The following is a 15,768-nucleotide window of genomic DNA, read 5'->3' on the forward strand; positions in this document are numbered from 1 at the left end:
CTGAAGTGGGGCTGGGATTGCTGTATACCCATTTCACAGGTAAGGAGACTCAGGAATGTGAAATGAATTCCCCAAAACAACAAGACAGGTGACACATGGAGCAAGGTCTGCTAACAACTCAGTCCTTTTGGTCTCTGAATCAGCGCTTCTTAAACTTTGGGTGCATACGAATCACCTGGGGATCTTGTGAAAATGCAGATGCCCATTCCCTATGACTGGGGTGGGGCCTGAGATTCTACATTTCTAACAAGCTCTCAGCCCAGGCCAAAGCTGCTGGTCTGTGGTCCACACTTTTATCTCAGAATGCCAGGGAGGTCCAGATAGGAGCTGGAGGTTCAAGGAAAGAAGGTCACCTCCAGCTGCAAGCATGGACAGGAAAGACTTCCTAGTGGAAGTCCTGGGCATCCTGCGTGGCTTTGTTTGGGGATATAGGAAGGCAGGATGGTGTGGGCAATGGAGAGAGCCCAGGTTGTGGATTCTAATCCTGACTTCACTGCTATGAGCCAAGGGGCTTACACAAGTTATTCCACCTTTAAGAGTTGACTTCCTTTTCTGTCAAACGAGGTAATAATGATGCCTACTTCATGTGGTTATTGGGAGTTATGAATGAGTTAATCCATTCTAAGGACAAGCAAAAGACCTGGCACAGAGTATGTGCTCTGTAAATGCTAGGCATCTGCCTCTTTTCTCTGTGATAATTGCGAGAAGAGAACAATGGAGGCAATTGGACAAATCAGAGATGGTTTGAGTTGGCCTGGAAAGACCCGATGAGGACAGGTCTGGAGAAGGAACAATATTCCATGTTACAGAGGGGTCTACTGGGCAGTTCCTGGAGTTAAGACCAAGGTAGTTAGGAGGCTGGCATGGAGACAAAAAGAAGGGCTGAGTTGAGGAGATGAGGCGATACCTGTTGAGCTGATCCCCAGAGAAGAGCGGAACAAGGTTGCCCGAGGCTGTGGAGAAAGAGAGTAGTGTGTGCTTTTGGAGAAACAAGGAGAGAAACAGTTGTTGATGACCTCCATGCATGCTCCCTGGGCTTTCAGGAGAATCTGGGGTGCTAAGGGTGTCCATGGGCAGCAAAAATCAGAGCACATCCCAAGGACCCCTTCTCTTCCTCCCTCCCAGCTGCGGGTTTTCAAGCTGGCCAAATCATGGCCCACCCTGAACACACTTATCAAGATCATTGGGAACTCAGTGGGGGCACTGGGAAACCTGACGCTGGTGCTGGCCATCATCGTGTTCATATTCGCCGTGGTGGGCATGCAGCTCTTTGGCAAGAACTACTCGGAGCTGAGGCACCGCATCAGTGACTCTGGCCTGCTGCCCCGCTGGCACATGATGGATTTCTTCCACGCCTTCCTCATCATCTTCCGCATCCTCTGTGGCGAGTGGATTGAGACCATGTGGGACTGCATGGAAGTGTCTGGGCAGTCCCTGTGCCTACTTGTCTTCTTGCTTGTTATGGTCATTGGCAACCTTGTGGTGAGTCAGCCAAGGGCCTCCCATGCACCCATCATCCATTCAACTACAAATCCACCCAATCGTTCATCCATCCATTCACTTTCCCTTCTTTCCCTCCACTCACTCATCCTACCATCTAGCCATAAAACCACTTCACCCATCAATGTTTCATCCGTCCATCAATCTCTCTACCTCATTTACTCATCCTGTCATCTATCCACTCACCCATTTATCCAGGTACCCACTTGTGTACCCCCTTACCTATCCATCTATCCATTTGTCATCAGTCCATTTATTCATTTATTCATTCTCCCATCTATCTGCTTATCCATAAATCCACTCATACAACCATCCATCCAACTGGGATCCATACGTGGGCTTACCCACACACCAACCCTCCCATCCATTTGTCCACCTATCTGTCTACTCAGTTATCCATCACTCACCCAGCCATCTTTCCATCAATTCCTATCTATTTATTCACTCACTCATCCATTCACTTACTCAGTCACCTATCATTTATCCACAGATCCATCAATCACACATGTACCAACTCCATTAATTCATATAAATACCCATATACACACATCTGTTCTTCTAACCATTTGCCTATCCATCTGTCCATTCATCCATTTGCTCACCTACCTGTCTGTTCATCTACCACTCAATAGTCCACTCACTCATCTACACATCCACTCATTCATCCATCCCTCCATCCTTCTGTCAACCACTCATCCATTCACTCATTCACCCATCCATCCATCCATCTGCTTATCAGGCTGTCTACTCACTCACTCATAACTCTTCCATCGATTCATATATTCATTCTTCATTACATTTTGTACGGTCATTCATTTACCCACTTACTTACCTATTTATTGATGATTCACTCTTATTCATCCGTTTATTCACTAATCCACCATCAATGAACTATCACGTTTTTTTCAATTCAGCTTAACAAACATTTGCTGTGCCCGTGGTATTCAGAAGTCTCTACCAGATGCTGTGGGGCATGCAGAGGTGAATGTGGTCTAGCCCACTCCTGGTGTTACCCACCAATTTGAGAGGGTAGAGGAGGTGGGGAGTTCAAACAGGCCTGATATACCTCTCAAACTGGCCAGGGCAATCAGAGTCATTAAGGAGGAGCCCCTGGGTGCTGATCCCCCCAACTGGGTAAATCAGGGAAGGTTTCCCTGAGGAAGATTGAAGCTGATCTGGTGAACAACAGGTGATGCTAGAGAAGGAAGGAGCAGAGTGACCAAAGCATGGGGGAAGCAGATGGTAGGCCACCCTGGGTACCATGGTGAGAGTCCCCTCTGCCCTGTCATGAGGTCACAGGCCTTTGCTGCCATGGTCACCTGTCTATCCTAGGACAGGAGCATCTTGCTTTGTGTCTTTACAATGTGGAGAATTTCAGAGTTAAGAGACCAAACTCTAAATGTCAGAGAAGGGGCCTTAGGAGGAAGGAAAGTCAAAGCAGGAAGTGGTTCGGGCAAAAATCAGTATTCACTGTAGACATGGAGCTGCCTTACTGGGTACAGAAGTGGCCCACACGTGCTCTGGCATCACACCTGCCCGGCTTGCTCCTGCCATAACCCTATGTCTCTGTGGTGGGCAGTGCAGGGTCACGCCAGCTCACAGAGGGGTTTGAGGTCCCCCTTTCTAGCCTGCTATGGGGTGAGTGCTATGGGCTATAGATTCCAGACTCCCTTCCCCAAACCTGCCTGCTTTCTTCTTCCAGGAGGGGCTAAGCTAGGTTGGGATCAGTCCTCTTTGGAGCCCACGTATGGATCCCAGAGAAATACCCAGGACATGGGTGCACAATACCAGTAGAAACCAGCCTTTTGGCTGGTCCCATGCTCCCCCTTCCACTCCTTCAAACTGGCAGCTGCTTGGGGGTGGAGCCTCGCTCAGCCCCTGGTCCAGCCCCAGGCGCCAGACTCCGTCTGTTCCAAGGAGGATGCAACTGTTGCGAGCTCTCAGTCCAGGGCCAGGCCCAGGCCCAGGCCCATCCACCCTTCACACACAGAGCCCTGCGATTTCCAAGCGGATCTGCCTGGGGATGAGAAGATTAGAGGTTGCTGGAGGAGGGAAGCTCACGCCAGCCCACACAGCCCCCTCCCTGGCCGCCTAAGGATTTGGGCCGCTGCCGGGCGTGGGAGGAAGTAGGATTGCCATTGAAATGGGAAGTGATGATCAAGCAGGGGCTGGTGAGCAGCAGCGGTGTGACTGACGGGAAAGCACAGGAAAAAAACTGAACTTCTGCAGCCAGCACCAGGGGAGGCCTTAGAGTCCTGTGTGGACGGACAAGGCTGCTGCGGCACCCACTCTCCTGCCCCCAGCCTCAGTCCAAGATTCCTGGAGATCAAAGGAGGTGGAGCCAGACATAGCTGAGGGTGGTGGGGGAAGGATCTGGGTGGTCCATTCCTGGACCAGCGTAGACAGAGGCCAGGGCCTGGGCCAGAGGTCAGTGTAGATGGTGGCTCTGAATCACATCACATAACCCACCCCTCAGTGACTACATAAAAGAGACTGTCAGGGGTGAATGAGGATCATTTCTCCATAGAGATAGTGTAAGCCGCCCTACTTCTTAACCTTGCCGTATTGTCCACGTGAATTTGTGTTACTTTTTAAACCACAGGCATGTTTCAGAGGCCTAGTGCTCCAGGTTTACCCACTGCTTTTGTCAGCATTTGCATTCACAGCATTCTGACGGGCAACTCTGGGGACCCTGGTGGCGGCGTTTCTGAGGGGCTTGTGAGAAGCCAAAGCTGGAGCTCAGAGTGGATTATTAATGAGAACTGTAGGACCAGCCTCACACAACACCCTGCCGAAGGGATCCCCTTAGGCTGCACTCCCTTCTGAGGTGGCTGGAAGGAGAAGATGCCAATCCCAAGCCAGGAAGGTTGCATCTCTGGGCCTGTTGGTCTGTTGAAGCTTGTGGGCCAGTCTAACCCATGTCTGAGAACATAACCACCATTGACTAAATTATGAGGCTGGGGAATAAGCCACAGTATAGCCCCTTGTCACACATCAAAAGTTTTTTTTTTTTTAACAAAAGGCAAAACTTCACACTTGCAGGATGGTTTAATAACAAACGGTCCTCCAGCCCAGCTAAAGGTTGGGGAATTATGCAACTTCCTTTAAGGGGTCTCTTAACTCCTAATAAATAAGTTAAGCAAAATACTATGCCTTCTGGAAACTCTAAAACTGAAAAGCTGAGGCCTTTCCCCTGATTCCTTCTAGCATAATGGGCCTCGGAACCAGGGCTGGCCCCTGGGCATCAACCTCAAGTTCCCCTATCCCATCCCAGTTATCTAGTTTCATGCACAGCATCCATCCAAGCACCCCTCATCCTGTTAGTCTGAGATCTATCCAAGCACCCCTCACCCTGTTAGCCCGAGATCCCTGAGGCTGGCCCCTTTTCCTATCATTGTCCCCATCTGCACCTGGTCTGCAGTGTGCTGGAAGCTTCTGGATTCAAGGCTCTTTCTCTGCAAGACCCAACACAGGCGTCTTTGCAAAGGTTGTCCTTGTCCTTGGGCTAAATTCCTGGAGCCACCAGAACCAGGTCTCTCCCTGGAAAGCATGTCAGATCTGGGGGACGCAGGCAGAGTGGGCTCCACGACAGGAGTCCTAGATCTTTGAACAGTGAGCCAGCTCTGGTGAGGAACTCAGAGACAGATCCCTGCCCTTCCTCCACCAATCTGTGCACAGGCCCCTTCCCAGAAGCTCTGGATTGCTTCTGGGTAGATTCTGTCTTGTTCCTAGTAATCCCAGATTGGGCTCCTGCTTCCCAGGGAGGAATCCTGTGCCCACCCCTGTCATCTCTGCCCTATTCCTCCTAAGGCAGCCAGAAGGGACAAAGGGAAAGGAAGACCTGTGTGTAGAGGTGGCTGGTGCTGAGATGAACTTTGTCCCAGACTCCCTGTGTGGCTTTGGGCAGACCTCTACCCCTTGTTGAGGCTCGTTCCCATCTCTAAGCTTTGACACTGGACAAACGCATGGTTGTCCCATTGAACCTGGGCCAGCATGCAAGCAGCCTGAGTCTGAATGCCTTCAATTCCTGCTGTTTCTCAGCCCTTGATAGGAGGAACTGGAGTTCATCTTTTCTTTTACAGTTGACCCTCCATGTTCAAGAGAATGAGAGGATAGAATGAGGGCTGGGTCAGAACTGTGTGCCATCAGAGGTCCTTAAAGTCTCTGGGCCTTAGTTTCCCCTTCGTGGAATTGTAGTTGAGTGCCCATGGTGCAGTGTCCTTGGTGAGCCTAACCCATTACCTCTGTAGGTCCTGAACCTCTTCCTGGCCTTGCTGCTCAGCTCCTTCAGTGCAGACAATCTCACAGCCCCTGATGAAGATGGTGAGATGAACAATCTCCAGCTGGCCCTGGCCCGCATCCAGAGGGGCCTGCGCTTTGTCAAGCGGACCACCTGGGACTTCTGCTGTGGGCTTCTGCATCGGCAGCCTCAGAAGCCTGCAGTCCTTGCCAACCGCGGCCGGCTGCCCAGCTGCATTGCCACCTCCAGGTCCCCACCACCCCTAGAGACAGAAAAGGTGCCTCCAACCCGCAAGGAAACACGGTTTGAGGAAGGCAAGCGGCCAGGCCAGGCTACCCCTGGGGATTCGGAGCCTGTGTGTGTGCCCATTGCCGTGGCCGAATCAGACACAGATGACCAAGAAGAGGATGAGGAGAACAGCCTGGGCACAGAGGACGAGTCCAGCAAGCAGGTAAGCCTCCACCCAGCGTGTCTGCAGTTCCTACTTCGTACAGGGCCCTAGGCTCTGCTGTCCGAGGCTGTCTCAGGGCAGCTGCCCCTGCAGTATTCCTCAGTAGCAGGGTGGGGTCAGGGCAGATGACAGACTGTCCCCCCATGGCCAGCCTCTCCAGAGGGGTGCTAAGACCAGCTCTCAGCCCTCCCTCCATCCTTCACCCAGCCCAAGAGGAAACCTGGAGAGGGGCTGTCACCTATCATTCATTCCTTGGCTGGTCATGGGCAGCTCCTTGTTCAGATGGAGAAACTGAGGCACAGCAAGGCAGAGAGTCATGGCCGGAAGTTCCTCATGAGTTTGGGACAGGGTTAGAACTCCCTGACCTCCAGTCCCCGCTCTGACTATTGTCCCCCACCAAGACCAACAAGGCAGAATGTCTTAGTGCAGGAGGGACGTAGACTCCTGACCTCCCGATTGCCCCTTCCCCTCCTCCCACTCTGGGTCTCATTGTGAAATTTAAAAATAAGCATCCCTAAGACGGGAGGTGTCAGAGACAGCACTATCTTATCTCCCAACCTGTTATTTTTAACACTTGGGACCAGAGTCTGAACAAAACAGACAGTCCCCTCAGCTTTCCCTCGGCCCTACCCAGGCTCACATGGCTTCTCCTTGGGTCTTTAGGTCAAGCTGTGAGGACTGGTCCTCTCTGTTTAGTAGGTAGGACCCATCCTGGCAGCTTCCTCTGGGCCTGCCCTGGTGGTCCTGGCTATGCAGAGCAGCTGCTCCCCATTAGGAAATTTGATCTCAGCCTCCAAGCTTGGTTCCTTGTCCTTGGGCCCTCCCTAGGGTCCCAGAGGTCACCATGGCCTTTAAGTCAGGTTGTGGGGCAGCAGCAGTGTAATTTGGGGGGACATGAGGGGAGGGGGAGGAACAGTTGGTGGCATTGCCAGGACCACAGCTTCTACTTATCTCCAGGATGCTCCCAGCATAGGAGAGGAATTCTGGCTGCCTCTCCTTTTCCTTCTCCTTCCCTTCTCTTGAGCTTGTTGGCTTTAGCTCCCAGAGCCCAGCGTGTGTGTGTGTGTGTGTGTGTGTGTGTGTGTGTGTGTGTGTGTGTGTGCGCGCGCGCACGTGGGAACTCATGGGGGAAGTCAGCATGTCCTTCCTAAGTGGAGCTGTCAACATTTGTGAAACTGGGCAGAGCAGCCCAGCTGTATCCCTTCTAGGGAGTGGTGGTTAGGGGAGACTATGCCAGGCTTATCTGGCCCCTTCACTGGACCCACCAGGATCTACCCACCCACCCAAGGAAGGGGTCTTCAGTGAGATGGCAGCCTGTGAAGAGGGTGTGAGGCCATGCCCCACTTGCGTGGACAGGGCCTGCAACCCACTGCCCAGGGCCCCTGGAGAACCTCTGGCCGGCTGAGTGGGGGCAGCTCATGGGCTGGGGTGTCTCTTCAGCAGGAATCCCAGCCTGTGTCCAGCGGCCCAGAGGCACCCCCAGAGCCCAGGGCCTGGAGCCAGGTGTCAGAGATGGCCTCCTCCGAGACCCAGGCCAGTGCGTCACAGGCAGACAGGCAGCAGCAGCGGAAGGCAGACCCCCTGGCCCCATGGTGCAGCGAGGTAATGCACGCCTTTGTCCCTGAAGCCCAATGGGCGCTGCTGCTTGGGCTGGAACCGGGCTGTGAGAAGGCACCAGCCACACGCCTGCAGTTGCTGGTGGAAGCCACAGCACCTGTCATACACAGTGTGGGGCACTCGTCTGCAGAGGGGAGGGAGACAGCCCTGTCCTGGCGGGACCGAAGGCATGGGACCGTCTGATGCAGGACTGACTCAGTGCCTGTGTGTGTTCACCCCCTCCTCACACTGTGTCCCCATGTTTTGTCCTACTTGGTGAATGTTTGTCCTGTGAAGCCCCCCAGCCAGAGGAGACTTCCAGGGACCTCTGAGAACAAGTTCTTGGCACATTGGCCACCAACTGCTTCTCACCTGGACTGAAACAGAGGCTGCAAATGAGAGGCTCCCCCAGCCGAATGTCAGGTTTCATTCTGATCGCCAAAAGGTGTTATTTGAATAATTGCCAACATTTTAAAACCTGGGAGCTTTTATATTAGAAACTGCCTTTCTGGCTTCTTGTGCAAAATTGGAAGAAGGCCCACTGTGCCAGAGACAAGTCCTTGACTCCCACTTGAGCTTTCTGGGTTTGCCACAGACACCACCTGCGTGACTTCATTCTGGAACCTGCCTGACCCACAGGCTAAAGGATTATGACTGCAGAGGAGCCCCCGCCCCCCACGGCCCCCTCACACCAAGCACCATGGAAGGTGGAAGTCCCGTGTTCAGAGACAGCTCTTGGGATCTGTTGTCCTGCAGCCTGACCTGGGTTCTCAGTCTGGGAGGTGTGATTTGCCCCAAAGGAGCACTTCTCCACATTGTGCCTTCTCTGGGATGGGCCTGTGGAAGGCTCTACAACCATGGCCAGTTCAGGAGGACCAGGGCCTACTCAGCCCGCCATACAGGTCACAGTTCTTCCCCCGAATGTTCTGACACCCACGGCAGGAAGGTCGTGGGGACAAGGGGCTCTCACACTGGAATTTTGACCTTTGAGTGAGTTTCATAACTTCTTCCTTTCTTCAACTCAGGTCACAGTGAGCCTGTAAAGGGGGCAAAGGGGTGGGCCATGGTCTTCCTGGGAGAAGCCCTCACTGTGCCTGCAGTGAGGTCCTGAGAACCTTGATTTCCCACACATCAGCTCCAGGGTCTGGAAAGGAAAGCAGCGTGGAGACCCCCTCGGGCTTGCCCTTTTCTCATCTCAGTGTTCTGCTGACACCTCAGCTGAGCTGGGAAAAGAGGGAACGGAACCCTCAGAGCCACGGGGCACCACGAGAGACCGAGCCTCACCCCTCAGGGCACCTTCGCCCTCCCCATCGGAATCCCTTCCCATCTCCAACTTCAAAACCTGAAACGAGGACATGGAGACATCGGTGACTCGTTTGAGGAGGAGTAAAGGGAGCAGTTATGGTGGCATAACCAAGAATTCAAACAAACTCATCTCTAAGTGGAGTTCCAGCCTGAGCTGAGGTCACGTGGGACCAAGGAGCGTGATCTGAAGCGGATGAGGTGTCTCCTTCCTGACTTCACAGAAACCCCTCCCCTACCCACCTGTCTTCAGGCCGACTTCCCCAGAGGCATAGCCTGAGGCAGGTATTCTTGCGTAAATAATTTATTGAGGGAGTTCTCTCCAGAGAAACCTACCAGGAAGTAAAAGAAGCAGGATGAGGCAGAGGAAGAAGCTGGGAAAAGGGGTCTCAGCTGGAGCCTGGCGTCAGCCTGATCCCGGGGAGCTCTGGAGCCCGAATGGCACCCTGGCCTTGGCCCAACTCAAGGCAGGGGCCGGCCTTTTGTAATCCCCTGTCATTCATTGGCTGGGGGCCACCCATGAGGTGGGTCATAACCCCCACAGCACTTCCTGGGGAGGCAGCTCCCTGGCTAAAGATAGTTTTCTCAAGAAGGGGGAAGCTAAGCAGGCACCACTCATAGCAGCTGGGAATGGGTGCAGCGGTCTGGTGAAGGCAACTTAGGCAGCTCCCCCCCATGCCACTGCAACACCCCGTCTGCCCGTGTCTACACGTGACATACACAGAACACTCTCCGATGACTTTCCAGCACCTTCTCAGTCTTACTGGTGGCTCAACGTATCACCCCAGCACCCACAATGGATTAGGCAAGCAATGAGGGCTGAGTTCCTGGCCTGTTCCTACTTGTCTGAGCCTGCTGCCTTTGTGTGCCTGTGTGCCTGGTTCGGACTCTGTTCTGGTTCTGGCTGTGTGTGCCTGGCATGGTGCTGACGTGCCTTTTTGCACCGAGTGTGCCAAGATACCAGTATATGTCTACGTCCCAGTGTGTGCATGTTGCCACCGCACATCTGTTTTGTTCGCAGCCCCATTCTCAGCCCCCTCTGCTCACCCCTGCACTCCAGTTATAGACCCCAACAGAGCAGAATCACAGACCCAGGCCCCTGGAGGCATCAGGAGCCCTCAGGTCCAGCCTCACATTCACGATGTGTGCAATGGAGGGTAGCCCTAAGTCCACCCAAACTTGAGGCTGGAAGCTACCTCCTGGTCCACAGTCATGCCCTTGCCCACTCTACCCCATGTCCCTGCCCACAGGCCCGTGAGGACAGTTACTCCGAGGGGAGCACAGCAGACATGACCAACACCGCCGACCTCCTGGAGCAGATCCCCGACCTCGGCGAGGACGTCAAGGACCCTGAGGACTGCTTCACCGAAGGTACTGCCCCAGCCTAGGCCCCACTGAGGAGGGCAGGAGAGCCAGCAGCTCCTTGGGACACAGGGCTGAGCCGCACACCCACCCTGACCCAGTGCCCGCCCACTCCCCAGTCCTCTGTGAACTGCAGTTCATCTCCCGTGATGTGAGCCCTGGTAGTCTGCCCACAGCATGCCGGGGCTGGGCAGCAGTGGCAACGCGGTAGCCGTCTGTATGTGTCTGGTAGCTCCAGCAGCAGGAATTGGGCCTGACAAACCCCTGCACCTTCAGGCGCTGGCCCAGTGCCTGGCACCTAGTAGGCCTCCATAAATCCCTGAGGTGGGTATGGCTCTCGAGAGGTGTGTTGGTGGCTGGCCTCTGTAGACTTTATGACTTGGTGGTGTATTTGGATGGTAGCAATGGAGAAAATGAGGGCTTGCCCTCCAAGCTGTCAGCAAGACTCAGAAATTGCAAACATGGAGAAGGTCCAGGGACAAAGCACCCCAGGAGTTCATGAACATTCTCCCAAGGGGAGAGTTTGCCAAATGAGCAAAGGGCAGGCCCAGTGCCCTTCCAAGTGTCCAGACTTGCACCTACCCAGCCCTGCCAGGCCATTCGCCCACTCACTGGGTACCTCACCCATCAGTCCACAGAGCGTAGGCCCCTGTGGACAGCGACCACAGCCCTCCCCTCCAGCGTGTCCCCCGCCCCCCCCCGACATGCTGCCCTGTTCCTCATTGCCCATCATCTCTAACCCCTCTCCCTCAGTCACTCCCTCAGCCCGCCGACCTTCTGCCAAGAGGTGTGGGCGCTCGCAGTCCCTGGACTGGGTTGGCCCCACCGAAGCCTCACCCACCCCTCACCCACCCCTCACCCCCCAGGTTGCATCCGGCACTGTCCCTGCTGCACAGTGGACACCACACAGGCCCCGGGGAAGGTCTGGTGGAGGCTGCGCAAGACCTGCTACCGCATCGTGGAGCACAGCTGGTTTGAGACATTCATCATCTTCATGATCCTGCTCAGCAGTGGAGCGCTGGTACCCTCCTGGGGATGTGGGGCTGGGGCCAGGAAGGGAAGGCAGAAGGAGGGGAGGGCAGGGGAAGGAGGTCTCAGCTGGAGAGCCAGACCAGAAACTGGGACAGAGCCTCTGCTGAAAAAGTGCTCCCCCGGGCCCCCAGAGCAGGCATCAACCTACAGACTCTGTACACCCCCAGCACACATGAAGTCAGAGCAGGAAGCCCAAAGATGGCATGTGGCCAGCTCCTCTTGTCCCACAAAAGGGAAGTGATTTGCCCAGGTCACAGTACATAGCCCAGATCACAGTACCTAGCTGGCCCAGGCCACGGGTCGCCAGCGTCCCACACCAGAGCTCAGCTGACGCCACCACATGCACATAGCTGTTAGGTGCTCTGCCAAGCCATTATCATGTAATTAACGATGCCACCTAGTCTTAACAGTTGTGGCACCACTGATTCCATGTCTTCTATGTGCCAGAGGCCATCCTGGGTTCCACACATTATCACCTTTAATCCCCACAACAGCCCTTTGTAGAAACATTAATTAACTCGCCTAAGGTCCCACCATGCACAGGTGGCAGATCTGGTATTTGAGCCCAGGCAATAGGACTCTAGAGTTCTTTGTCTTGACCTTCCATTTGTTCAGTATGTCATTTCTAAGCTCTTCTTGTATCTCCCCTGTGAGACAGGGTGGAGAAACAGAGAGACAGGGAACACAGCTCTGGCTTCAGAAGCTCCCAGTTTAGTTGGGGAAATCAGAGTCAGCAGATTTGAGACAGAGACCAGTATAAGAGAGTTGAACAGCAACTGGAGTGGAGGACTCAAAGTGATTGGAGGCCACTGGGGCTGGAGCAATCAGGGAAGACTCCCTGGAGGAAGTAGATGAGCTGAACCATGAAGGGCAGGAACGTTTATTGAGGCTAGGAGGAACAGTGAGGCCCCCAGGGATGACCCAGCTGGCTTCTAAGCCCCCTGCTCTCATTTCTCAAGAGCCTTTCTAGGAAGAGGTGGGGCAGCATTGGAGAGGGCTCTGGAAGGTCCTCGTGAATGGGGAAGGGGATTGATCAAGAAGGCAGAAGAAATAGAGATTTTTCTGGTCCAGGGGGAGTAAAACCTGGCATAGTTAGGAGGTCAGACTTCCATTGATGAGCAACTACCAGAAAAATGTTTGGATTATGGAGTGGGAGAGAAGGGCACTTTGTCCCAAGGCTGTGTGCCTCCACTGCACTCCATGCCGCTGCCTCGTGTGGGGACAGGTCATGGGGGACACTGCAGCTGCCAATTCTAAGCCTATGGACCTGACACTCACTCCTATTCCCCTCCTCCCCTGTTCTTGAGTGGGCCTGGAGCCATGACTTGCAGCCTGCCTGCTGTTTTACCATTGGCTGCTGGAGCCAAATCTCTGTAGGCTTCAGAGAAGAATGATTTGACAATATGTTAACGAGTTTTGTTTTTAAACAGCCACAAACAAGGGCAGTCAGAGCCATTTAGTCTGGGCTGTGGAAGAAAATCTCAGCTAGGCATAAGTGAGGAGGAGTTTTGGCAAGCATCTGGTGAATCTAATCAGGGTAGACAGCCAAGCACTGTTGTTAAAAAAACCATGTCAATGATATATTGAGAAAAAGAAGTCTAAGTGTGTTATTTTAAGTTATAAACTTGCTTAACAAAAAACAGGCTATATTCCTTCCAACTTGCTGAGGGAAAATTTTGTTTCAAAAACAAAGATTTTATCACTAAAGAGGAGAAAAAAGAAGCAACAAGGAAGCATAACTTCAGAAAACAGACAATAATGTGGCAGAGGGAAGAGCAAATATGTGTTATAGTAATAAATGTAAGTGGATAAAATTCATCTCAAAGAGAAAGGACTCTGAGTAAAAAAAAGCTCATATATGTGGTCTCACATGACAAAACTTCAGAAATATATTTTTGCTTGGGATTGCACCGAATTTAAATATTAAGAGTAAAGTCATTGGAGAAGCAAGAAAAAGTGACAGCAGTATAATAGTACAGGGATTTTACTACATTTCTATTCTTGACAAATCTAGTGGAAGAAAAGAGACAATAGGAGATCAAATAAACATTTAAATTAATAAATGCAACCTAAAAAATAATAGAAATAATAACTAACACTTTAAATCAAATCATATTTTCTATGCTTCAGACACTTTAAAGTGCTATATAAACATTAACTAATTTAATTCTCAAAAAAACCCTTTGAAGTAGATTTAACTAAACAGAAATTTGATGTTTTATAAACTGAGCTTCTAGCCTGTCGATTTGAAGTGGATTCTTTAAGTATTGGGACAGTTTATGAACCCCTAAAAAATTATTTTTTAAAGTAGATGGTTACTTCTTACCAAAATACATTTTTAAAATTTAACTGTAAAATAATGAAACCACAAAGTAAAAAAAAAAAAGAAAAGAAAAGAAGGGTAATTTGTTTTTCCTGGCCTTGGCTTAGGCAAGGGCTCTCTAAACATGACCCCAAAGAGTTTCCTAAATGAAAAGTGTTGAGTTTCAGTGTGATAAGCCTAAGGAAACACTGCAAATATCCAAGGAAAAGGTGTCAACATCACTAGTAATAAAATAAATTAAAATGTAACAAAATGCAGGCTTTGAGCAGTGGCAATATCATAGCCAGTGCGGTATATCCCATGGTGTGATTATTACTAATTGAGAACTTTTCCCAAAATGTAGCAAAACACAATTTTCATCCACCAGGCTGAGAAAGCTAGAAAAGGAGAAGCAGCACCCACTCTTAGTGGAATGGTGGAGGGAGAAACACCTTCACTCTGTGGAGGGAGTGTGCATCAGGGCACTCTTCTGGAAGTTCCACCCCCAGTTCCATACAAAAAAGCACACTTTGACCTGGCACCCCAATTCTAGAAATCTATCCTCAGCAGAAATCGGACAAGTTGTGCACTGCGATGTCGTTTCTACTAGGGATAAAGTGGACACAAATGCTCATTAACAGGTCTGTTGGCCAACTAAATTGTAGTTTATACAAATAATGAAATAAGCAGCCTCTAAAAAGAATGATAGATACTATGGTATGTATTCACATTACTGAGTGGATGTTCACAATATATGGTTTACTGGGGAAAAAAAACAATTTCAAGGCAAAATATTTAGTATAATATCATGTAAAATTGTGGGGGGAGCGTGCATGGATGCACATGCACAGAAAGATATTGGAATCACCTGAATGCTAGCAGTGGTTACTCTGGCATTATGAAAGTTGGAGGTGACTTTTACCTTCTCTATTATTTAATTTTTTATATGAAACACATCGTTTTATATAATCGTAAACAGAACGCACCTATTTTTTCCCCCTATATCCACTTTGGGGCCGGGGTTTTCCCCCTCTGCTCTCTGCACTGCACAGTGCACAGTGCCTCTCGGTGAGCGCCTGAGCGGGGCACAGCCGGCCCTGCTGACAGCACCCAGTGCTGCAGCTGTCAGGCACCGAGGCCTGGGGTGGCAGCCGAGCCTCTCCCCAGGGCCCTTCCTGACGTGTTCAGTTGCCTAGACTGGGAGCCACAGAGCACACACTGGAGGGTGAGAAGTAACTCGAGGGGGGCAGGTACAAATCAGAAGCCAGAAGGAGAGGCCGGAGGAGGAGGGGTGCAGCCAGGAGCCTTCAGAGTTCCTTTGATGATGCAGGGATTAGGTTGAGGCAGGAATGAGAAAGTGGGGAAAACAGATACCTTCTAGCATTTTAGAAGCTTTGACTCCTAGATTCTGAGAACTGAACAGGGTTTGATTTTATCTAGTCCTGTGCTTCCTGAACTTCATATTCACAAACCACCTTTATTATCATTTATTTAGAATTCTGCTTTAAATCTCTTCTCTCTGGGTTTTGTTTATTTAAATAAATTTTTTGTAAAGGGAAACTTTTGACCATTGTTATAATGTTATATTATTTCCTCTGAAAAGCTGGTAACTGTATGCGGTGAACAGAGTATAAACATCATCAAGTAAGAACAAGATAAGTTTCAGGTTGTTTCCTGCAGAAGGCTGGGAGCCGAGGTCTCAGACCCTCTCTCCCTGGTAAAATGGGAGATCAGCAAGTTTAAGAAAGGTCTCCCTGCACGCCAGTCCCCAGCCGAGACCGACTCTTCAGTGTACAGAGAATATCTTTCCTCCTATGTATTCTACCTCATTGTCCACATACCATGAGCCACCGGTCACCCGTGTGGCAGGACACACTGGTAGTCCAGCGTCCATCCGGGGAGGAACCACCTCTAGGACATTTTTCACCTTGGCTCCCTGTCCTCCTGGGCAGCAGTTTACTTAGAAATTGACGCTGCCTGCAG

The 15,768-nt window shown here is 51.4% G+C and overlaps 1 protein-coding gene, 1 long non-coding RNA gene and 1 pseudogene across 4 annotated transcripts in view; 2 read left to right on the forward strand and 1 right to left on the reverse strand.

The window, feature by feature from the left end:
• The window catches only part of SCN5A (sodium voltage-gated channel alpha subunit 5), a 79,840-nt gene that overhangs the window by 45,931 nt on the left and 18,141 nt on the right, over positions 1–15,768 (forward strand). For both annotated transcript variants that reach the window (XM_077129773.1, XM_077129772.1), the window contains 5 exons: positions 1,126–1,482; positions 5,751–6,191; positions 7,632–7,793; positions 10,340–10,460; positions 11,318–11,472. In XM_077129773.1, coding sequence (XP_076985888.1) covers positions 1,126–1,482; positions 5,751–6,191; positions 7,632–7,793; positions 10,340–10,460; positions 11,318–11,472 — 1,236 coding nt within the window. The remainder of the gene's footprint in view (positions 1–1,125; positions 1,483–5,750; positions 6,192–7,631; positions 7,794–10,339; positions 10,461–11,317; positions 11,473–15,768) is intronic.
• LOC143657416 (uncharacterized) lies at positions 781–3,938 on the reverse strand. 2 transcript variants are annotated; one of them, XR_013162850.1, is made up of 3 exons: positions 3,722–3,938; positions 2,333–3,517; positions 781–953 (listed from the first exon to the last, which is right to left on the reverse strand). It is a non-coding gene; the product is annotated as an uncharacterized LOC143657416 (long non-coding RNA). The 2 variants fall into 2 exon arrangements; XR_013162849.1 differs by having other exon boundaries at positions 2,333–3,938.
• Positions 14,064–14,176, forward strand: LOC143658187 (U4 spliceosomal RNA; annotated as a pseudogene).

Source organism: Tamandua tetradactyla, chromosome 15, assembly GCF_023851605.1.
Source record: "Tamandua tetradactyla isolate mTamTet1 chromosome 15, mTamTet1.pri, whole genome shotgun sequence".
NCBI lineage: Eukaryota > Metazoa > Chordata > Mammalia > Pilosa > Myrmecophagidae > Tamandua > Tamandua tetradactyla.